The 24765-nt window shown below is 40.8% G+C and overlaps 1 protein-coding gene across 2 annotated transcripts in view; it reads right to left on the bottom strand.

The window, feature by feature from the left end:
- Positions 1–24580, bottom strand: part of kcna4 (potassium voltage-gated channel, shaker-related subfamily, member 4) — a 135245-nt gene extending 110665 nt beyond the window's left edge. For both annotated transcript variants that reach the window (XM_065471786.1, XM_063471597.1), the window contains exons 1-2: positions 24474–24580; positions 19950–24243 (exon numbers count right to left, since the gene is read on the bottom strand). In XM_065471786.1, coding sequence (XP_065327858.1) covers positions 21476–23569 — 2094 coding nt within the window. In that variant the 5' untranslated portion in view covers positions 23570–24243; positions 24474–24580 and the 3' untranslated portion in view covers positions 19950–21475. The remainder of the gene's footprint in view (positions 1–19949; positions 24244–24473) is intronic.
- Between the last annotated feature and the right edge of the window lie 185 nt (positions 24581–24765).

The following is a 24765-nucleotide window of genomic DNA, read 5'->3' as shown; positions in this document are numbered from 1 at the left end:
GTATTTGAACGGCAATACAGCCTGTTAGTTATTTTCACACTTTCATGGTGCTTGTGAAACGATTGATTTGAACAGTATCTGATGAATAAACACACCGAGTCTCTCCCTCACTATTTAACTCATTCACTGCTGCTGTCTTTGCCATTCCTCTTGACTTTCATTCCCATCCATGTGTTCATTCACTCTTCTTTCATTCACAAACTCATATCCTGCCTGACCCACATATTCCTCCATTCTTACACACTGATTGATTCTTTTGATAACTCATTCATACTTTATCTCTCTTTTCTTTCACACACACACACACACACACACACACACACACACACACACACACACACACACACACACACACACACACACACACAGAGTAATCCATCAATTTTTTATCTACTTACTGCTCGTTCAATCAATCACCCATTCACTGGTTGTTTCTTGACTAATTCATTCATTCATCCATTATTCACCTTCCTCCTTTCATGCGCCGACTCTGCTCATTTACTAATTCTTTATTCATGCGTTCACATATTTAGTCATTCTTTCACTAATGGATTTTCTGCTGGATTTGCACTCTTATGTAAGTATATACAGTGGGTCACTCAAATAATGAATTTGTTCATGGATAATTTTTCGGCATTTATTAGTTTGGGGGTCAGCTGATCCGTTCTTGATGAATTGATGTCACTACATTTCTTTTAAAACCACGGAGCTTTCAATCCAGTTTTTTCACTCACAGTAGTTGAAATGAGCATTTTTTTCATTTTCAATTTTTCATTTCATTTAAATTTAAGCTTTGCATTTATTTGAATGTGGCACAAAAGCTACTTATCAACTAACGTGTAGAATACTTATCCTGTTAGATTAAAATGAGGTGAATTTTAGTGCAAATGGAAAATACTGCCGTGTAACAGATATGATATAATCAGATATGATATCGTAATAGATATGATTTTTCATAAAACTGGTCTGAAAGGAAAAGCAGTATCATTTGCAGAGATTTACTTAATTAGGCAGTTAAAGGCTATAAAATTCAGCATAACATCTACAGGGACAGCGCTGAGATAAAAAACAGAGACCTGCGGAGATATTTGAATAATACTAAAATGACAGGACGAATATAACATCTTCTTAACTTTGAACTTATTCAGAGTGAGTGAAGGTAGACTGCCAAGTATGAGAACAGGCAGCAGGTAACTACACAGAATAATTTGGAGACATTTTCAGTATTTTCTGTGCACCACATAGCATGCACAGAGGCCCACACAAATAGATTCTGTGGCTACAGGGGGAAAAAAGAAAAAATCAACAAATCAACCGTTTGTTAACAGTAAAAATTAAATGGAATTTTCCATCAGTTCAATGGCAGCCTTTTAAATCTGCCAACTGCTGAGTCTCACATCTAACGAAGAGGCAGAAAACCATGACTGCATAAAACCAGGAGTTGGCTGGAGGGAAAAAGGATTTACTGTTAGTGGCCTGAGAAGTAAAACAAAAAATCCTAAAAGAGGACGCTGTGGTTTCTCTGCATAATCCAACAGACGTCAGTTAAAGCCTTCCAAAATAGCTGCGTGGACGCGGCCCAAGGAAAATGAAACTGCAAAGTCCCTTGAACATAAAGACGGTTTTCACCCTCAGTGGTATGAGCGAAGCCAGAACTGGAAACAGTTGTCCGCTGGGAGAAATTTTATTATTATTATTATTTCCATGTCATGCTAATAACAACATGCCATAGCACTGGCAAAATCAGCTTCCATTTATTAAAGAAAATATGGCTCTAGCAGCTTTGGCATCTTGACATATCATTAACTGATATCAGATCCGTGAGAGAATACCCAAAGAAACGTAATGAGAACCACTGAAAAAAACCGTTTCGGCCGCCGCACAGCTGCTTTATACGCTTCCTGTTCCTTTCAAATCAAAAAGGGCCAAAAAGGCCACAACTATTTCCCTAAAACTCGATAAAGCATCATTCCCTGGCCCACGCTAAACCTGATCTTGAGGTTATTCATTTACACGAATCAGCAGAGAATATTTTTTTTTAAAAAGGGGGGAAAAAATCAGAGTTCACACCTCAAAAGAAGTCATCAAGAACACACTAATTAAAGCCAAATTGGATAGGATCAGCAGAGAGCGACACGGAGCAGGAAGGCATGATAACAAATTATCTGAATGAGAGGTAAGGGAGCATAAATAAATTAAAACCGACCTGCTGCAGTAAATGAAATCAAAAGGAAAACAGAAACTGTGGAAGCCGGTGGGAGGGTGTGTGTTGTATGTAAGAATGTGTGTGATCAAAGAGGCGAACGGGGAGCAAGGGAGGGAGGCTGCGATGTGCCACTGAGGGAAGCAGTCAAGCAGTTTGGTTAATCACGCAGCTCTCAAGATTGCATGCAACAGATATCTGCACAAGATAGAATGAGTGTGTGTGTTTGTGCCAACATGGCAGCCAAAGGGAAGCAGAACCGAAAGCACCAGTCAATTAAACTGCTGCCCAACCAGTCATCATCTTAAACATAAAGGTTCACAATAAACTGTATATTCTAAATAGGATGGATGAATAGGATGTGATTTAGGGGCAAAATTGAGTTTTTCACACATATCAATAACTACATAATCAAATGTTAAGCGGAAAACAGGCATTTGATAGAAACTAACCTCTGTACTGCTAATGTGCAGCAGGGAATAATTACATCACTGACTCTCCTCTAAATAGTTTTAATAAACACTTAACAAACCATTTAGACCGTAAAGCACAAGAAAACAGTGAAACAATAAAATATGGCAATGCCGTTGCATTTCTCACTTTGCCAACTAGCATCGCAAAAGCCCTGAAATACTCACTGTAGTTTAAAAGCCAGTGAATTCTCACACTAGAGGGTTTTTTTCTCACTTTAATTATCAGATTATTTGTTTTCCAATTCTCTAAAGCTTTCAGCTGGTGTGGTCAGCGTTATTTTAAATGTTGGTAATTAAAATATCAAACAAGTTGACAACAGATCAGCAAAATGTTACCTGACAAAGAATTCCTTTTCTTTTCTACACTGAAAGTTCTACACTGTTTCCTTTTGCAACACAACATCGGTTCTTGTGAAGGGTCGATGACTGATGGTGATGATCATGCCGTCATTCCTGTGATGTAAATAAGAAGCTAGTAGTTTAGCTTAGCATGAACCCGAAACTATTTCTAGTTTGTTTTATTTCACACTAAAACTAAAATGTAAAAACAACAGTCACTGAGTTATTTGATGTTATGTGTGAGACTATTTCCTAGCCCAGACCAATTCGCTGTGGACTGGTAGGTTTGTTATCATGTAGGTATGAAAGTGCTCTGAATCTCAATGTAACAAGAAACAAAGAAATGTACGTTTAATTCCCCAAATCTCAATCTTCATTCCCTTCACTCGAGTTAGGAGAAAGGGATTTTAAGATCTTGGTTTACAGCAGAAAAAGTCTAAGAGTTTGCTTCAATGTCTAACCAAAACCACAGCTTTTCCTAACTTTAACAAAAGGCCCTAAATCTTTTTTTGTTTTTACAGCTGACCCAGTAAGGGTCTTAGGACTTGAATCCCTAAAATGCAACTTGGATTGGAACTGTGACCATGCAATGGCTAAAAAAAGAAGAAAGAAAAAGAAAGAAAAACAAAACAAAAGCAAGCAAACAAAAAACTAAAATCTATGAATATAATCCACGTTGTAATTATATCCCTGTCACATTACCGAGAAAACTAATTAGCAGGATGCAGACATGATTTCTTGAAGAGAAATGGACTGCTGGATACTTCACTTACAGTGATTCATTTGTTGGCCGGCTGCTGCTTTGAATTAACTTTTGTATAAAATCCTCTCAGCTCTCTTTCTGTTTACACTGACTGAAGCCTGCAGAGAGAGCTGATGGACACAGTGCACTGTGATGTTTCTGTTCAAACTCTACTTTAACCTCAGTTAGGCAGCAGACTGTAATTCAGGTTTTAAGCAAAGGAAGTCCGAGAAATCTCACGGGACATGATGAAATCAGTGTGAAACGTCTTACGCGTTTTAAAATTTCCTGTTTTACAGAGATTTAAGGCAGCAGCAGGTAAAACACATGGCCCGAAAACCAACATGAATACAATCACCAACTGTGCTCTGCTGCTGCTGAAGTAAAACACCCACATCAGCCATTCATGCCTTCATTATCTCTAACCAAACCAAGGACCTTCTTGCTGTGGGATGATAGTGGCGAGCACTGAGCCGCTGTGCTATCCCACCTACATAATTTAAATACATTATGTTGAATCGCATGCAAAGAGGGACTGTACGAGGGGAAAGAAGTGAGGAGCTCATCTAGGTGCTGACAGATGTTCACTCTGACACTGATGGGTGAAAAAAAATTGGCTTTGTCCTGAAGAGAGCCAAAGACAGCAAAAGAGCAAGAAGCATGAACTCCAGCCACTCCTCTCTGCAGTCCATAAGTACCCAGATCCTTTATTTAAATAAAAGTATGTGAATGCCACATGTACTTGTATGTGTAAAGCAGTCATTAAAGCTGGCACATGATTTTACTGTGCACCACTAAAAGTTTAACGAGACCAAAAAAAAAAAAAAAGAAGTAAATGTTCTGTTTTATTTCTGGCTTCTGGATTTTTCTTCAGAATCTGTGTACCGAACACCTGTAGAAGTTTTAAAAAGTTAAGGACACATCTTCCGTGTTCAAATGACGACTGAATGTGTGTTTGAATCTGATCTGGCATAACTGGGAACAGAAATCATTTGTATTCACACAGTGAAAATTACTGTTTGTGCCAATCTGCACCCATCGCTCTCACCTCGAACCTCCTTCACTTACTGTAACTCCAATCCAATTGATACTATACAATAAACATTTAAAAATCAAACCATTTGCATGGATCAAGATGATGATGATGTGTGTGTGTGTGGTGGGGGGGTCTTGGTCTTTGCAGACCATGAAAGTGACTCATCCTCATGTAAGCAAGTCAAGTCCTGGCATGCGGATTGGTCGCGTACAGCGCACACACATGCACATACACACAAATGCACGCATGCACACTCAATGAGATATACCCCAGGCCCTTTAGAGCGAGCATTAGTCACTCCACATAAAAGCATCTAGTCACTCCAAAGCAGGAGAGAAGAGAGAACGAGTGGGAGACGAGGTCTGTAGAGGTCTGGTCACGGCAGCCATTTTCCAACACATCCAAATGCTGCTCGGGCAGGACAAAAGCCGAGAACGCTTTAATGTTACAGAGCCGGGCTCAAGTTTACATAATAGCGATCGATAGAACAGGAGACGCCCCCTGATCCAGGCTCATGTGGGATTTGTGTTTTCATTGTCCACACTGAACAAACTGACCACAGGGTGAAACTTGAGGTCATCTGACTGTAATTGATGTTGACTGCACACGTGGCACACTTACATAACTGTATATTACTTATTGCCTTTTAACATTTGTGGTCGCTACACCATCCAGGACTAGTCAGAAAGCTATGTGAATCAAAAGTGTGCATTCAGTTCTGCACAACTCTCTTTCGGTTTGAATTCGAGCCCTGAGTTCAGCTGTCTTTGTTCAATAGCACCGCAAGTGGGTGATACTCTCTGAATCTGAAATGCCTGTTAGATAATGGTGATGAACTACTTATTGACAGTGCTATCAAACAGTGTAAGATGTAATCACTGAGACATTTTGTAAAGCTGCTGGTATCTGACTGAGCAGGAAAAATGCAGAAATGCAAACAGGTTTCGGGGGAAAGCAGTAGAGAGATTATTAGTATTCTAGACTGTGCGCCGTTATATTGTGGGTGATGAATACATTTACTGCTCGGTGCAGTGAGATTTCTAACTGCAGACGCACGTTTTGTAGGACAAGTCACTAAGCTGTAGCAAACCACACAGCACACAGCTTTCCAATTAATGTACAGTATACGTAAAATGACTCTCGCTAGGAGTGCACGAGGCACTTTTTTTTAGGGTGTGCTTCTGGTCAGTTTACCACCCGACTGGAAGATGTTCTGCTTTCAACCCTGCAATGCAAAGTGTAAAATATTACATGAGTTTTGAAGACCTCTATATCGTCATTGTTATTTTTTTCCCCTGTGAAACCAGATATCCAATCAGACACGTGCAGTGCTATTGCGAGGAATAAACGCTGGACATAAACTGATACAAATTAAAATTCACGCATGTACATTTTTTTGTAGCGTTATGTTAACTGTAACATAGTGCTACAATTAAGGCACCCACAGGTGCAAAACTACTGAAAATAGCTTAATGGTTAGGGTGGAGTGGTACCCTGGCTGTGTGGATGTGTGGGTTTCCTGTGGGTATTCTGGCTTCCTGCCACAGTCCCAAAGACATACATGTCAGGTTAATTGGTAAATGACCACCAATGTGAGGTAAAGCGCTTCAAGAGTAAAAAATAAAATGCATATTAAAGTATTGTTAAAGACGTGACTTAGTCTAAAGAGCCTTGGAAAATGTGGATGGATGCATATATATATGGATTAGACTGAGCCACACACACTATGCACCAGTCACATATTTTTAAATACAGCTAGAACTGTTCAAACGAATTCCCTTTAAATCATCAAAATGTGTTCCTTTTCTTTGGTAGAAGTAGGGGATGTCTGTGTTGATTGTTCAAAATATGTATAATCTAGCAAAAACATTTCTTCATTTATCAAAAGCAAAATGTGTTTGGTTGTACCTTGCTCGCCCCTAGTTTTGTTGCAGTAATGAAGCACACTTTGATAACTACTTAAAGTTGGCTCTTCATCTGATTGATCAGCATGAAGAGTGTTGTAAAATAACATGTGCTATGTCCATGTCTGAATGTCTATGTCTATCTTTGCCCCTTCAATCCAAGCACTTTTTAGGTACACTAACTTAAAGCTGCATTAACAGATCATTGGGAAATGCTTTAAGTATATTAAACAAGCCGACAAATATGTATTTGCAACAACATTAGCTCTGATAAGGCTGGCATGCAGTTGCCCCTTCTTTCACGTCTAGCAAACAAGGAGCGTGATTATCCCCTCACTGGAGTCATGTGTCTGCCCAGTTGGTAAATTCAAGCCTGCTATTTCCTATCCTTTGCCCTCTTTGAGTCTTTGACTTTCTTCCTCGGTCTGTTTTTAACTTTGCCTTGCTGCTGTCTGTTGCTTGATTGCAGTATAAGTGATTGATGAGAGCAATAGAGCCATGTAGACAATTTGCAGCTTTTGTGGATAAATCAATTATCTAAAAGAGGCTAGAAAGTTGCACATCAATCCAGCACGCACATTGCACACAGTAATTTGAATCAATAATGGAGAGCGTGCAGCTCTTTCGGTTTTCATATAATATTGCCTATCATTAAATTAAATACATAAGGTCCAGCAGGCTTAGTCTCCAGAAATATTAAGAAACACTCCTCCACACTGCTGCTTTAACACGATTAGGTCTGCATGAAAAGCTACTATGATATTTGTTTTAACATGTTATGTTGCTAATGTTGGGGCTGCGTGACGCTTCAGAAGCCCTTAATACAAAGCTACAGGATCAGTTTATGCTGTGGGCTACAACTGCAGTGTCTTCACTGCGTTAAAAGGGTAGCGAAATTTAAATGCGCCCTGCAATATATATGTGTGTGTGTGTGTATACATATATCTATATATATATATAGATATATGTATATATATATATATATATATATATATATATATATATATATATTTATATATATATATATATATATATATATATATATATAGAGTAACTACAAGTGTCATCTCATTTCCACTCTAATCTAATGAAATGTAGATACTGACATTGTATTAACATGATGCACTGCCTGACCCTAACACCACCTTGTCATCAGGTTTTGTTTGTCCTATCCACTCAAGTCCACTCAAGGAGAATTTGTTATCTAATCGCGAGTAGCTTGTAGCATTTTAGATCAAACAGTTTCAACAGCACACTTTAATTGCACTTCTGACCGCCGCTAAATGTATGAAACACAGAGAAAAATCCAATGAATCAATACTTTCTTACTGACAAGCAAATGCACTGGCATAAGACAGACAGAGTCTTATGTTTAGTAATTGCAGCAATGATTTTAGTCTAATCTAGTCTAATTATAATGACATGTATGTACGATTTCAAGCCTAAAACCAGTATTTGGCATATATGTTTGTCCATTTCAGTGCAACATCTGACATGCTTGGAGCAAATAACAGTGAGATAAGTCCACTTTGGCAGTACTTGTACCTCTTTAGTAACAGAGAACACAGAGACATCTGGCCTAATGAGATGCTCGGGTTTCCCTGGGTTTGTTTCTTGTAACTGATTTCAAAGACAGCTGCAGCTCTGTATATGGTCAGGACTTCAACCAAGTCCCTTATCTTATAAATATGAACAAAAATAATTGCAACTTCAAAGAGCATTTGAAAAAGTTAATTATGTTTTACTCTTGGACAGCCTTTCTGTAGATAATACTGACTTTATATGGTGATAAAAATGATATGAACATTATCTGCTGTTCTCTACATTGTGTATCACCTTTTGTGGCTGATCTCACAGTTGTAGCCTCAGAAAATAAAGAGCCTTATTGCACCTTTAGGGTATAATGGCTTGTCACTGTGGCATTACACAAGCACTGCTGTGCGCACTTGGCAGGCAGTACGTATTTGTACTCTTGTCATTTCCAGTCTTGATCTTCATCAGCGTCGTAACTCTGCTGACAATTTCTGTACTTTAATGCAACTGTACAAAAAGTGACTGATTAAAAAGGGTGAAAATGTATCTTTATCTACCTGACATTTGTGGCACTGATATGCAGAAAAACATACAGAATGAAAAGGGGAATTAAATGCTTTTCAAATAGCTGCATTAAATTAAAAAAACAAAAACAAAACAAAAACCTTGAAATAGAAGTGTAAAATGTATATTTTACCTCATTTCATTTCCAACGTGTCCAAGCATACTGTCTTCTGATATTGGTAATTTTTCTTAACTGTTTGGGAAACTAAATCTACCTTTTTTGGACTTCAGAGAGGTACATGTAGTTATCTTTTGGTCCAATAATTAGCCCTAGGGGTTGCATTTGTGCATTTGTACCTAAATGGATTTTCAATGTACAGCTTAAAATTCTTTATCTTTGAATATTAATGACTAATATTGTATTCCATGAATTACTAATTGTGATTCATGGAAACTAATAAACAGCTAGACATAAAAACCAGAGTCTCTATTATCTGATCTAAAGGAACATTTTTAACAAGCGTTCTGCTTGACAGTTGTAGTTTGTGTAGCAGTGGCCACATTTTTAGTTTCAAAAGTTGTGAGCCAATCTCGAAGTCATCTGACGGCAGAGTAGCCTTTTTATTAGCACTTTTTGATTTATTAGTATTTTTAAACAGTGATGACACAAAGAACATGAAGAATTACTGCTTCCTCTAAAGGCTAAGTTATTAGATTATAGCCTAAGGGTTCTCAGATTGTGACCATCCAAACACCATTTCTGTTTCCAAATATAAATGAAACTTAAATTACCCACGTACGGTTTACAATACAATCTAAAAGTGCATATATGACTATTTGTCAGGCTTGCCCTTCAGTGATTTTCTGGCACATGCTTATGTGTGTTTCTAGATTTCCACAGTTGATAAACAGCATCTGCGGCCTCTCAAACGTTTACAGGACCAGCAGGGCGCCCATCCTCTGCTCGCCAGCTCATCTTCACAGGGAGCAGGAGAGAAAACTTTTTTTTTTTTTTTATGGTTGAGCAGCTGCTCTATTTAATCAAATCTGAAGCTTGTTCATAAAAAGCTGCAGCGCTGTGGGGTTTTAGGTACCACTCTGGAAAATGAGGGGTGAAAAAAGCCTCAACTTGATATGACAAATCTTTGAAATGCTTACCTTTCCCAATGCCATAACAAATCTGTAATCCTCTGTTGCCCCAGATTGACTGTGTGTGACAGCAAACTTCATCAACACTTTGACCACTCATACCTCTGTGTACAGTACAGGTAAACTGGCCATTTAAATACTGAAATATTAATCAATTTTTTTTAGAAACTAAATAAACTCTGCATTCGAACAAAATGAATTTAGAATTTTACACTGCAAAGTAAAGACCCTACAATATAGAAAGAAACCCCAACAATCAGATCACCCCCTATGAGGAATTGGCGACAGTGGGAAGGAAAAACTCCCTTTTAACAGGAAGAAACCTCCAGCGGAATCAGACTCAGGGAGAGACAGTCATGTGCCATGACCATCTGGGGGTGAGCGGAGGAAGACAAGACAAAAGAGAGACATGGGAGAAAGAGCCAGAGTTTAATAATTTATAATGATTAAATTCAGTAGTAGCATATAAACACAAAGGGAATAAAAAGAGATAAGTGAAGAAGTGCATCATGGGATCAGAGTCTGTTATACGAGCAGACCCCCCATGGACCGAGTCGTTTGGTACCGGGCCGTGAGAGTTGAGACTTGGGTGTGAAATTATGGTTTTCAAGGTTTTTATCGTTAACTCGGTTTCCCTGGGTCTTTTCCCGTGTTGTAGTTGTGTCTTATTTTGAAAGAAATATTTACGCGTTACCATAGCGACCAGAAAGCATTAAGGGGCAGAGAGGAGGATGTTACTCTATGTTACACAATTACACAGCAAATGCACATTTATTATTATATGTGCGAAATACCACAGTTTTTGTCTTGGTCGTGTCATTTTATTTTGTTGTATTTATCCGCAACACCTTAAAGGTCGGTCAGTGAAAATATTGTCTGACATTAAACCAGTCTGTGGTGCAAAAAAAGGTTGGGGACCGCTGTATTATACCATAACTAAGGGAGGTTTCAGGGTCATCTGGTCCAGCTCTAAATATAAGCTTTATCAAAAATTAATATCGGCACTTAATATCTGCCACCTGAATCCAAACTGTTAGCTGGTTCCATAACAGAGGGGACTGAAAACTACTGAAAACTCCTGGAATCAAAAGTAAGCCTGTAGTCTGAGCACAAAGTGCTCTGTTAGGATAATAAGGTACTATGAAGAGGACTGAAAAAACAAAACTAAAACAAAATAAAAACAAACCAGCTTTTTTTCCTTTTAAATGCTGAACATGCAACAAGCACCATTTTTAATAACTGTAAGGCAATAACATAAACTGTGGGCGGCGAAATCCAATACGGAAGCATATGAGTAATTAGCAATACAATCTTCACGTCTAGAGTGAAGTAACACAATAAAGCCAGAGATGCTGTCAGATTAATGCAGCCAGTTGGAAAGAGGGTATACAGTGGAGGGTGCAGAGAATCAGGTTGCTATTCTTCAATAGAAGGACATTATGTAACTGCTACGTGGAAACCACAAGCTGGTTTAAACTTACAATAGAGATGTAATCCCAGGTGTGTTTTATTAACTGCTCCTGTCCAATGGGGCTGTGAATACAGCGGATACATGGAAAACTGGAGGAACCCAACTGTCTTTGTCAAATGCATGATGGGCTGGAGCAATTAGGATGTTGACATGGATCAATTAGCGAGTCAAACCTGTTCAAATGGTTGTTTATCACGTTAAATAAAAATAAAGGTAGTTTACAGTGATAGCAATGCCATATTAACCATTAATTGTTTAATCTTTTAAACAATATGCTCCGATAAGTAAAGATTAGCAATACTCTGGATTTTTCTGACTAAAAGCGAAACCGCAGCACAAATACTGTTGTTATTGCAAAAGTTTATATATGCCAATGCGGTTAGCGAGACAGCTTGCTGGGCTGTAAAAGTATTTCATAAGCTTCATCTCAAGTCGGTCTAACAATTAAAATCAAGTGCATTCTTTATTGAACCGTCCATTTACAATAAAAGATAATGAATAATCGGAGATGTTATCCAAAACTGTAGGGTACTTTGATTACAAATGATGCTGAATAGCTCAGAAGTACACACAGTACAGTAAAAATATACAGCAACCTCCCTCCAGTTGGAGGCAGAGTGCAAGGAATTGCAGCAACCATCTGGTTTCCCAGAGGTTGAGAGCACAACAACCTCAACCCCTGTGCAACCACTACTGTGACTCAGCCTGGTTGTATTCTGGCTATATTCCTATACATAAAAGCAGAGTTTCTGGGTGCCTGTGTCATTTTCAGTAAAAACCCCAACCTGCAGCAACTGCATCACTATACTATGAATTTCTTTATTAAATCTATGAGGTTCTGGCTACACTATGAATGCAAGTAGTTTATTTGAATTACTCTTTATATAGACTGCAGCAGATTAACAACAGACAGAAGCAGGTTTGTGATTTTCAACAATTTATCCCAGTTCATAGCCATAGTATCACAAACAGACTGCATGGAATTGCCAATTTGACCCCATTAAATCAAAAACTGATAGCAGACTGATTTCGTGTTATTGGCATTTTATCACCATGTTGATACACCAAAGTCACTTTGAAGCCAGAAAATGACTGTGAGTGCTTATTATTATTGCACATATGCACACTAACTTTGTCCTGGTCTCCCACCACCGTTTTCCACCTACCCTGACTCCAGCCTTGGTCTGATACGGAACACCGCGTATAATCTTTTTCACTAAGAAGGGTATCATTTTGATCCATTCATAATGACTCAACACGAACCTGTAAGGATCATTCAGAAATCATTCCAGAACATACCCACCATTTGTAAAGCTGTCCACTGGGCTCAATTTGACCTTTTGCCAGATCATGTAATGTATGGTTGACACCACTGGGTTAAAGTTAGTTGGGCAAACTAACTTGTTATTCATATAAAAACTGTTTTAATAATTAAGATTTGTTTTGTTTTTACTCTTTGGGATACCATCACCATAGACATCATCACTCTGGGCCTTTATTTCCAAAACTTCACAGACTTGCTATGCTAGTTGCTAACAGTGTTGGTCAAATTACTTGAAAAAAGTAATTAGTTACTAATAACTGATTACTTATCCAAGAAAGTAATCCTGTTATTTTACTGATTACTTATTTTCAAAAGTAATTAATTACTTTATTACTTAGCTATTTAGTTACTTTTTAAAAACATGACACACAATCTGAAAATATAATAAAGCAATAGACCTTTCAGCCCAATTCTACTTTTTCTGCATAATCCATCATATAAATTTGAATCAAATGAAAAGGTCTGTTTTTAAAACTTGTTTTATTAGTTTTAATGTTTTAATTTTATGCACATTGCATCAAGCAAAAATTAAATTATATACAACGGTCTTTGACTTGAAGAAATTTGTTTAACATTTAAACCTATTTTCTGCATACTCCAGCATATAAAATAAAATATTTTTGTGTTTACATTCACTCTTTCAAATACACGCAAGTAAAGCACAGCAAAAAATAAATAAAATCAAAGACTCAGCTGCACTGAGTCCTGTCACTCTTAAATCTATTTTCACATGTTTAGCAGGAGTGGTGGGCCTATGCCACAGTGGTCACATCAATGGGGGGATCCGGGGGTTTCTCTGTGAATTTCACATTCTCGTGGCGGCTTGCTAGGTGCTTGCTCAAATTTGAAGTTTAATTTTTTAATGCAGAAAGAAGTTTTCTTCCCACGCAGAGTGTACAGCGGACGCTAATGTTTTTGTCACTTTTTACAGAATCAAACTTAAAGTAATTAAGTACGTTCATCCTTTAAACGCTGCACTCTCTCCCGCACTCCATATTATCCATTGTTGATCTGCACACGTCTGTTGCTGCCACAGGCGTCGCACGCTCGTACTTCATTGTCATGAGACACTATCACAAACAAAATTCTTACCAGAAAGTAACAGTAATCTAATTACTTTTTTGCAATAGTAATCCCTTACTTTACTCGTTACTTGAAAAAAAGTAATCAGATTACAGTAGCGCATTACTGCCATCTCTGGTTGTTAGGCTATGACTGGATAAGGTTTGTTTGGGGGAGGGGTTCTTAACAGCAGGTAAACTAGCCCAGAAATGCTAATCAGGCTTCTTTGCTTGATTAACAGAGCGCTTCTTTTCTAATCCTTTCTCTGTCGGCTGTCTGTCTCTCAATTTTCTCTGACCAATCGATTTGGACGGCAGCTCAGCAATACCTTGTTAACAGCCTTCCTGAGTTTAAAGTGATTAATCACTCCTGCATTTTTTGAACTATTTACTAATGATTTTACAGGAACATAGATTGAATTCTTTTTTAACAAAAGAACAACAATTATCACAAATACTCGCACAGTGACAACAGCTGGGATCTTCTATTGTGCACGTTGGCAACGCAGCCGGCTGACAGCCTTTTATCAGGCCTGATTAATGTATTGGCAAGACAGATGAATGGAGAAGCATTCCAGCCTCATGAAATTCCACTCTGTTGTTTGGTTGTTTTCTCTTCTTGTTGCTCTGGATACTTCAACGGAAAAGATTTTATCATTGAGGCATGATGGCTGGTCTATGAGAAAATTATTTCCCATAATTACTTAAAACAGCAAATTAAGGATTCCTTTCTCAAACAAGAAGTCACTATTGTGTTGTTCCGGTCTACGATATTTTGACACATTAATGATTTTTTTTCCACAAAGTCATTGCATTTATTTAAAAAAGAAATGTGCATGTTGATAATGTGGAAACTGTGAGAAGAATAAGAGCTTTTACTCTTCAAATTCCAAATATTTGGTTACCTTTTTTAAAGGAAATGACATACACTGAAAATTGTACACATCATGGTTTGTTTCACTTATTTTGGCTGATAAGACATGTCCTCAAGTGATTGTGTGTGCAAGTAGATATTATTTTTTTTGACAGCTTCCCATCGCTGCCAGGGCATCCCACTTTACACGGTGATGCTAAGGGAATGCACTTCTTCACACAGAAGTCACCATTCTCACATAAGTGGCAAATACAAAACATAAAAAGGGCTTGTTTAGGTCGCTTGTTGGTAATCACATTACAGGAAAAGATGACTTTTTGACCACTGTGGCCACGAAGCATGAAAATACAAGCATTCAAACGTGTTAGCGACACATAACAAAATCATGGCAGGTCCATTCCTTTGATCGACAAGTCGAGTGAACTGGTGAGAAAAGGCAGCTTTGCACTGGCAACAAGGAGCAACGAATGAAGACAAATTAAAGCTTGGATGCCAGCAATGCACAAATATAAAACTGAAGTGAAATGAGGACTGAGACTAGTGCCGGCTAGTAAAATTAATTATGGCGGTTTCATGTAGCCCCCAGCATAGTTCCACCCAGCTTCATGCTAAGCCGAGGTCGAATCAACTACTAAAAACAAACTTTCTTTTATAAATGCAAAAACAAAAAGCCTCTATACTGAGCTGTTACAGTACAACCAAATATTAAGCAGATATTAAATTTCACCATCAGTTCCTACTTTATTCATTTCCATAATTTCTGATGTCATACTCACAATCAGAGATAAACTTGGCTGCATCTGTTTCACAGCCTTCTTCTGTGCCAAAGGCATTACATAAATTCAGGACACGTAGTTTGAATGGCTGTGTAATCAAGCTACTGTTCCCAGAATAAACATTAGTTTGTAGGTTATATGCCAATTATAAGTCATAATAACATCATTGCTTAGTAACATATTAGGTGTTATAAGGTCGTTAAGGTATTAAAATAGCATCATATAAGCTGAAAGCTCAGGTTTCAGGCTGCTCTAAACACTGTTTTTTTCTACTCCTACACTTCATGATGTCACAGAAAGATACCCCGCCCACCTGCTATTCACACTAAAATATTTTTTTTCATAAGCAGGTGATCTGAAGGGCTTGATACCACCCACTACTCAATGCTTTTTATTCCACTTGACATGCTTTACTGCTAATATAGAGTATCTGATAAGTTTTCAAAGTAAAAGACTGAGTCACTGCAGATTAGGTCCTGAAACTTAACATCCTGAAATTCAAACTTCTCTAGTAGAGCCCAAGAATAGAAAATGGAGATGGAAAAGATAAGTCCCATTAAGGTCAATAAATATTTTTTGAACCTTTTGCCTATTTATTATACGATTAAAAGAGGAACAATTAAATATATTTAAATAAATAAACATAATTTAAATATAAATATATGTAATATTTGCTTTGTCACTGAACATAGTTTGGTCTTCATTGTAAGTAGACTGTCAAGCGCTCAGTCTGAATATGTTTTATCGGTCTGTCATTGACTATCTTTGATATGTTCCCTGCCTCTTGCCCAGTGTATTCTGGGATAGACTCCAGCCCTCTGTGACCCTGAGTGGGTATAAGCAGATGTAGAAGATGGATGGATGTCTTGGCTGCAGGTAGAAGTCATTTTCCAAACAGCTAAATGAGCCATTTGTCACAGGGGTCAGCCATGACTTTGACCTATGGTTGTCAGCACAATTTGGCTTCTGTTATGTAGAGCAGGTTGTTTCAGCACAGAGGAGTCAACTCTCACATAAAATATAGACAATGGACTCAAAGGTGTGAGGAGCTAAAATCAACACATCATTTAAAACAGAAACCCGTGCGACAGCTATTACAAAAAAAACAAAAGACTGAGTACCAATCGATTATTCTTAACCATGGCTGGATGACTGAAAACCTACACAGACATCATGGACGAGCTAACCACTGGGTTAGATTTCCCACAGAAGAAAGGCCACACACCATACCTAAATGTATTTGCAATGTTTTCATTGTTTCTGAAAACTATTGGGTGCAAACATTTTTGGATGGAGAGGAGGGGCAGTAGACAAGGAAGAACGGAGAAAGCAGGGGCAATGACACGCAGGAAACGATCGGAGAAGACTCGAACCCCGACCCCTGCAGCTCATTTGGTACATGGGCTGCTAGCTTAACCACGTCGGCTCTAGCAGCACCAAAAAAACAATAATTTTCTAATGCATAAAACATATAAGAGAATTCCATCTTAAAAACCAGACTATTTCTAAATAGGGACATGGCCCTCGCTCAGTTCTCCTGTATGTGTGAACAGAAAGGTTTAAGAAGCACACTGGACAGGTCACCATACTATCACAGAGAGACAGACAACCATTAATGCTCACGAGATGGCGTAATGACCGTGAAAGCCATAGACAGGGCCTGGCAAGTTGTTGCAATTAAACATATACTGTTCTCGTTACGAGGCAGCGGTGATAACCACCACACCACCGTGCCACCCTGCTGTGCTAAATTTGGATGTTGTAATTTCTTTCTTTTTCACTTTTGACGGCAATAACTATACTTTGTTCTGATGTTGTCTTTTTAAAAATAATTCACTAGCTGGGCCCACGTCCTCATTTTGAGTTGGTCAGCGTTTTAGTAGGTAAAAGTGAATACTTTGACATGAATTGAGCTGCGGTTTGGGGAAGGCCTCGAAGGGGACTGGCGATGGCTCCCGGGCCTGGCAGATCCCCATGTACTAAATAGGAGTGAAGAAGTTGAAGAATGGAGAAGAAGGAGGGAGGGAGGGTGGGGCACGTAAACGAGAATGAACAGATTGCAGAACTAGGGGAACCTATATAGATGGCAGCCGGAAGGAGCGTGACTGGAGGCGTGGTCCTGCTCCTGAAATTCAGATACATAATCTCCAATAAAGTAATAGTTTGAGTCCAAACTATTACATTAGATTATGCAACATTAAGGTTGCATAAAAAAAAACCCACCTCATCCTTTGTGTTTTAGAGCTGCACATCAACAAGCGCATTTGTAATGAACTTCAAAAAGTGAGCAAGATTCAGAGATCCTACTTGGCAGCCGTGCGCGTTTGCCCGGCTTTGGCTCTGTATAGCAAAAATGTGACCACTAGACTGAAACGCTGCGGTTCACTGTTGTTTGTACAGTGTAGTACACAGGAGCAATGTAGACAACATTTATCAACAAGCACTCCATCGGCAGTGGTATAGTAGTATGGCTGTATTAGCACCTCTTACACGTGTTGGGCTATTATTAGTTCTATCATCAGTAAAGCTGTTGGATTCAGTCAAATAATTAACTTTAAAATCCATCTATTCATATAATGGACAAGAAAAGCAAAACGCACCCCTTTATAACAGAAGCAATAACAAAATCTTGACACTGGAAAAATCTGATGCAGATGAGATTACTCAAACTATTCTCTGATTGCCAAAAATGGAAAACTTTGAGTTGATAACCTCACCTCATCTGTACTTCCTGTTCTTACATAACCAAATCTGACATTATGTGCCCCTCCCTTTTATGTTCTTTGGTACAATAAAAAGTGGTACATAAAGCAATACCTTTTGAAAAACAACCATAAATAACTCTCACTTGGTCACATGGCCCAGCCATATGGTTTAAATCTGCACTACAAAGACTCCCCCAGTACGTGGCAAAAGCACTCTATGAACAGTACGAGTCGCTGAGCTTCCATGGCTCAGGATGACACACGCCGTTGCAGTCAACTCAGCAGCTACAAGCCTTAAAATATGCCTGACCCACACACTTTGCATAAAAAATGTTTTGGATTTTGCCTCTTGCCATAAGCCACATTATGTAAGTGCAAAGTGTGAGGTATCAAGAGGAGATGGCCCTGTGCCAGGAGTGTGCTGTGATGCTGTGGGTGCAGGTGTTGAAAATATCTCGCGTGAAGAGTTCCTCTGAGGATAGAAAGCGCTCCGTGAGATAAATTATCACATGCTGATGCAGTGCTAGCGTGCAGAGGAACGCTGAGAAGCAATGACAGAGTGAGTGGCGAGGTGTCTGGTTCGATTTTACGAATACAGACGCATTTAGATTTGACTTAAGATGGGAACTGAGCGTTGATGTCATAGCACCTTTTGATGCATTCTGTAAGTATTCAGAAGACTGAAAAGTCTTGAGCCAATCAACTTTTGTTTTCTTGACTTTTCCCAGCATGCAACACAGTTTTTAGAGTTTAAACAGTTTTTTGTTATTTGTTCTTACTGCACTACTTCTCTATTGGAAATAAAGGCCTAATGTGCCTAATGTATACATATGCGGTAAATTACTTCAAATTTTAAACACAAAGACGTGCTTTAAAACTTGTAGTACTCTGCTTTGATTGCTTATTTGAAAAGTTCAACTGCTTGGCACAGGATGCCTCTTACTTCTCTAAGTTTGACTTATTTCTTGTGCATTGGAAGCTTTTAGTTTCCACATCCCACTTGTGTAAGTGGCATATTTAACTTTGACTGGCTCTCAGACTATTTGATGTCACACAGTCCTGCTTGTGCATCAATGTCCTAAACTAAGATTTAGTGTAAGCACTCAGAGAAACTTTCCTTCTTCAGCAGATGGTTGTAAAAACATCCGTCTAGTGCCAGACACACACACACACAAGCACGCACACACACAAGCACCCTCACATTCAAGTGAGGAACTTATTTCTTGTTTTTTTCCTCATCTGAAAAGCCAAAACTGGATTTAAAAAAATCTTTAACTAAAGCATTTGGAATTATAAAAGCAGCAGTTCAGTATATAACATAACAGAACAAGTAAACAAGTAAAATGATCTTTTGATGTGCAGCAAAGCAGGGAGTAAATTCTGCAGCACTTTGCCATTATACTTAGAATTTAGTTTTGCAGAAACACAGTTCCTGGTGTTAGATCTTTCCAAATATTTGGCACAAATTCACAGCAATCTGACTTATGTCACCTTATTAGTTTTGCAGTTATTGGTTTTGCATATGACACTTGAACACAGCTTAAATGTTGTACAGCAGAAACATCAACTGGCCACATGAAGACTGGAAAAATGTGCGCCACATTCCTCCAGCGTCTACAGGGCTTTACGCACGCGCATTCACGCGTGGTTCTGTTGTCAAAGAAACACGGGAGTGTTTGAAAATAAAAGTGAGGGTGTCGTGCTCGGAATGAAAGTGTTTTTCTCGAGATGGGACCTTGTTTAGTGGCATATATTTTCCATTAAAAACATGTGACTGGCGCTGTTTTGATCATTACAAGGTTGTTGTTGTTTTTTAAAAAAAATCATTTTCACACACAAGCTGTGGGCCACATACCTTGGAAGACATCCACATCATGACGATCCTCCGAGCTCGCAGATAATCGCAGTCCTCTTGGGTGGGTGAGGCGGGGTGGGGGGGAAAGGAATTGTGCACGAAGTCCAGCAGACAGGAGAGAAAATTGCTCGCAAGCTCCCTTCCAATGAGTTTCCACGATGAGTCATTTTTGCTTTAACTTTCCATCTGCCTCCTTGTAAAGGGATATTGTCATTTTGAGGTGGTTTAAATGAAACTGGGGGAAACTGCTGTCGCCGAGGTTCCAACAAGCATGTCCATACAAAACCTGGGGCGAGTCATTTCTCCAGCCATTTTATAAACTGATGATTCCTGTGCTTAGCTCTCGCAGTGGGTCAGCAATACAAGGCTTTTTTTTCTTTTGGCCTGTTGTGGAAAAACATAGTTGTGTAGGTGTCATAGAAATAACTGTAGCCCTGGTTTACTAAATGCTGTCTTATCAGTTAGCTTTTCTTTAATGTTAAATACTGGAACAGTTACAAAAGACTTATCCGTATTTTCGTTTCCAATTTTTTCTTTTTTCTTTAGTTTTACTGGCAGCATATAAAGGGGATTATTAATATCCTTAGTCTGCTCTCTGTGAGGAAGTTGTTCAAACATTCTTTAGCGAAGTGGTCAGAGGATTACTAAATACGCGCCACTTTCATGGCCTACAGCTTCTGTCTCTGAATACAAATCTGCCAAAACCCAGCGCAAAAAAAAAATCTACATTAGTGCAAACAGATTTTGAACTTTATTGCATAACAGCAAAAACGATCATCCCTATACCTCTCTGTTATTGACAGATGAAACTCATAAAGTGCGAATGCATAGCCTGTCTTTACTAGAATTTCAATTTGATGTCAGATTTGGAAGCCCGCACAGCTTAGATGAACAAATAGACTGGTGTGTGGTGAAGATGGTTTGGGGGAAAGGCTGCTGTTAGAGAAGTGCGCGATGGTTAAAAACAGGAGAAAGAGAGAGATGAAGCATCACAACCTGCCAATCAGTGGCATGAATGTGTGTGTGTGTGTGTGTGTGTGTGTGTGTGTGTGTACGGGTTCGTACTATCCTGGTGGGGACCAAAATCTGACTTTTACTATCCTGGTGGGGACTTTCTGCACCGTGGGGACCAAAATCCAGGTCCCCTCGGGGTTGAAAGCAATTTTCACACTCAAAATGCGGTTTTACTGTCAGGGTTACAATTAGGTTATGGTTAGGTTTAGGGTAAGGGTTAGGGTTAGGCATTCATTTTTAATGGTTAGGGTTAGGGTAAGGGGCTAGGGAAAGCATTATGTCAATGGGATGTCCCCACGAGGATAGCAAACCAGACATGTGTGTGTGTGTGTGTGTGTGTGTGTGTGTGTGTGTGTGTGTGTGTGAGAGGCGTGTTTCAAACTTGTGTTGGGGAAGTGAGGGCGGGAGGGGGTCACCTGCTGTTGGGCAGAAATGATGTTCAAAATTATCTTTATAGGGCGTGTTCTTCTTCTTCAGGAAAAATAATTAATAATAATAAACTCTAATTGTAATCACACGTCAGTCTGAATGGATTTTGAGTTAGTACTGTTTTTTCTGCTTATGTCTGTGCCGTTTCCTTTACTTGGGCTCTTGTCCAGCCCGCAAAGCGACTCCGTCACCCCCTCCTCCATTTCCATATACTCCGCTTTGTCACCGAGCGAGGAGCCAGAGGGCGAGCCTTTGAATTTTCTTAGAAAGTCAGGGAAGTACGGGCAGCCCGGGGGCATGCTCTCCACCACCGGCGACTGGTCCTCGTTATCGGTCTCCCTGTGATAAAAGTAGTTGAAGTTGGACACTATGACCGGGACCGGGAGCGCAATGGTTAACACGCCCGCGATCGCGCAGAGGGAGCCCACTATCTTCCCACCCACAGTGATGGGCTTCATGTCTCCGTAACCCACTGTGGTCATGGTCACTACAGCCCACCAAAACGCGTCCGGGATGCTCGTAAACTGCGAGGTGGGTTCATCCGCCTCGGCGAAGTACACCGCGCTGGAGAACAGGATGACACCTATGACCAGGAAGAAAATGAGGAGGGCCAGCTCCCTCATGCTGGCGCGCAGGGTGTGACCCAGGATCTGCAGCCCCTTAGAGTGCCTGGACAGCTTGAAGATGCGAAACACCCTGACGAGGCGGATTATTCTCAGGATGGCGAAACTCATCGCGTGCTGTCCGTTGCCCTGATGCTGCGCCAGGTCCGTGCCGAGAGTAATGAAATAAGGCAAAATGGAAACAATGTCTATGGAGTTCATAATGTTTTTAAAGAAGTGAGCTTTGCTCGGACTGGCAAAGAAGCGAACTATAATCTCAAACGAGAACCAGATGATGCAGACCGTTTCCACGACGAAAAACGGGTCGTTAAAAGGAGTAAATCCGTGATCGGGTTGAGAGGAGTTGTTTCGTGGCTGTAGATACTCTTTGTCATCCCTGAACTCCGGCAGCGTCTCCAGGCAGAAAATCACAATAGAAATGACAATAACAAGGACGGACACGACCGCGATCCCCCTGGCAGGGCTCGAGCTCTCCGGATACTCAAAGAGCAGCCAAATCTGGCGCTTGAACTCATCCTCCGGCAGAGGTTTCTCCTCCTCTTTGACGAAGCCCTCATCCTCCCGAAACTTTAGTATCGCCTCCTCCCCGAGTTCATAAAACTTGACCTCCTCGGAAAATATGTCAAATGGGACGTTGACTGGTCTTTTTAAGCGCCCGCCTGACTGGTAGTAGTAAAGAATGGCGTCAAAACTCGGTCGGTTCCGGTCGAAGAAGTATTCGTTCCTCAGCGGGTCGAAGTACCTGATCCTCTTGTCCGGATCTCCCAGGAGCGTGTCCGGGAACTGAGTGAGCGTCTTGAGCTGAGTTTCAAACTTCAGACCCGACACGTTGATGACAACTCTCTCGCAGCAGCCGCACTCGCTGTAAACGTTTTCGTATCCGGACTGGGGCCGCCTGTCGGTGATCGACACGGTCTCCTCCTCATCATCCATGTTGCACAAAAAACTCGACCTTTTGCTCCCCCGGTCGCCCCCGCCCCCCTCCCCCTCCTCCTCCTCTTCCTCGGCTCCTTCGGCCTCTTCCTCCTCTATCATGATGTCCTCCTCGGATCCGAGCAGAGCCAGCTCGGAGTGGCGCAGGTCCCCACCGAGAGTGCCCCGGTTCCGTCTCCAGCGTCCGACGCCGCGCTGCTTTTTCCGCTCTCGGACAAATCTCTGCTGCTGCTCGGGCTCCTGCTGGTTCTGCTGCGAGGAGGAGGTGGAGGTGGTGGTGGAGGTGAAGGAGGAGGAGGAGGGGCGCGAGGCGGTACCGCCGCTGCTGATGTTGGCGTTCGCGGAGGAGGCGGCGCGAGACTGATGCTGGCGGTTGTTAAGGGGATGAGCGCTCGAGGAGGTGTTGGAGGTGGACCCCCCGACGCCACCGCAGCTACCTCCTCCTCCTCCACCTCCCTCCGTGCACGTTCCACCTTCGGCAGCAGCCGCTGCGGCCGCCGCTCTGGTGTGGGCAGCCTGGCGCTCCCTCTCGCGCTCCCTCTCCCGCGCGCGAGCCTGGGCATATCCGTAAGGCAGGTGGCTGTTGCACCCACCGTCCGCGCCCACCATAGCAAACTCCATTTTAAGTCAGTGAGCGCTTCGGTCCGCGGACGCTTACAGTAAGCGCTCGCGCGCTGTGATGTGGACGCAGACCAGAGGACAAAAGTTGCAGCTCAGCGCGCGCAGGGAGACAAAATGAGGCATGAAGCCTCTCGACCAATCAGTCGTGAATGCGAGAAAGTCAGAATAGCAAACACACCTCAAATGGGTCCATGCTGAGCGAATCCCATGTATCCTACTTACATGATACTGATTGCCATCTCTTCCAGTTTAGGTACAGCCCCCCCCCTCCTCCGGTATTTCATGACATCATTACCATATCCAAAAAAAAAAAGAAGAAGAAGAAGAAGAAGAAAGAAGGAAAAAGATCAGATGTAAAGGCCGGTGGCATAGCCTGTTACGCAGACGCTCGGTCAAACTTGCAGCGCCCCTTATTTGCTCAGCATTGTAAATCACCAAGTCAACAAGCGACACCTAAACAGTCTCTCCTCGTTTCCTCCGGTGCCCATCAGGTGGTTAATTTCTCCGCGAGGCGGGCTTGCGCCCGAATGCGTCTTTTGATCCTCCCTGGTCACTCATGGTTGCCATTTTAGGACGAGTTTAAAAAAGAGAGAGAGAGGAAGAGAGATCTCCGTTGTTATTTTATACAGCTCCGGTGAATCTGAATGACTTTATTCATCTGACGCTCTCAGGAGCTGCGAGAACAAGAAGAGAGGAGAAAACAGCAGTTGGTTTAGGCAAATAAAACCAAAACCTTCATATCGTGTGTTGTTTTATCGAATACACAATCAAAATACATCATTCTTATTATCATCACCATCATTATTACTATGGAGTGAACACAAAGGAATATGGAAGACATTTATGGTTACAATACAATTTACGCATTAAAGTATCCTCCCTTTATTCTAACATCCATACTTACATCTGAAAGGGGGCCAAAACGACATCGCCTCAGTCCCCCCTCCCCCGCCCCCCCTCTTCACAAACCAATCTGATGGAGGAAGCAGGGGAAGGAGAGGCTAGGTGAGGATGCAGTTGTTCACTCTCGCTCAAATCCCCGTTATAATTTTGGAGGGTAACGCCGCAAAATCCCTCGCTGTATCCACGCAGCGACCATATCCACATCCAGTACACACATCCGTGCTCTGACGCACTCTGGAGAGGACACTTTTTTTGGCTGCGTCTCGACGTCTTGTCTCAATTCAACAGGATCT

Source organism: Pelmatolapia mariae, linkage group LG1 (genome assembly GCF_036321145.2).
Source record: "Pelmatolapia mariae isolate MD_Pm_ZW linkage group LG1, Pm_UMD_F_2, whole genome shotgun sequence".
In the NCBI taxonomy this organism is placed as follows: domain Eukaryota; kingdom Metazoa; phylum Chordata; class Actinopteri; order Cichliformes; family Cichlidae; genus Pelmatolapia; species Pelmatolapia mariae.
This window is presented reverse-complemented; position numbering and strand designations above follow the sequence as displayed.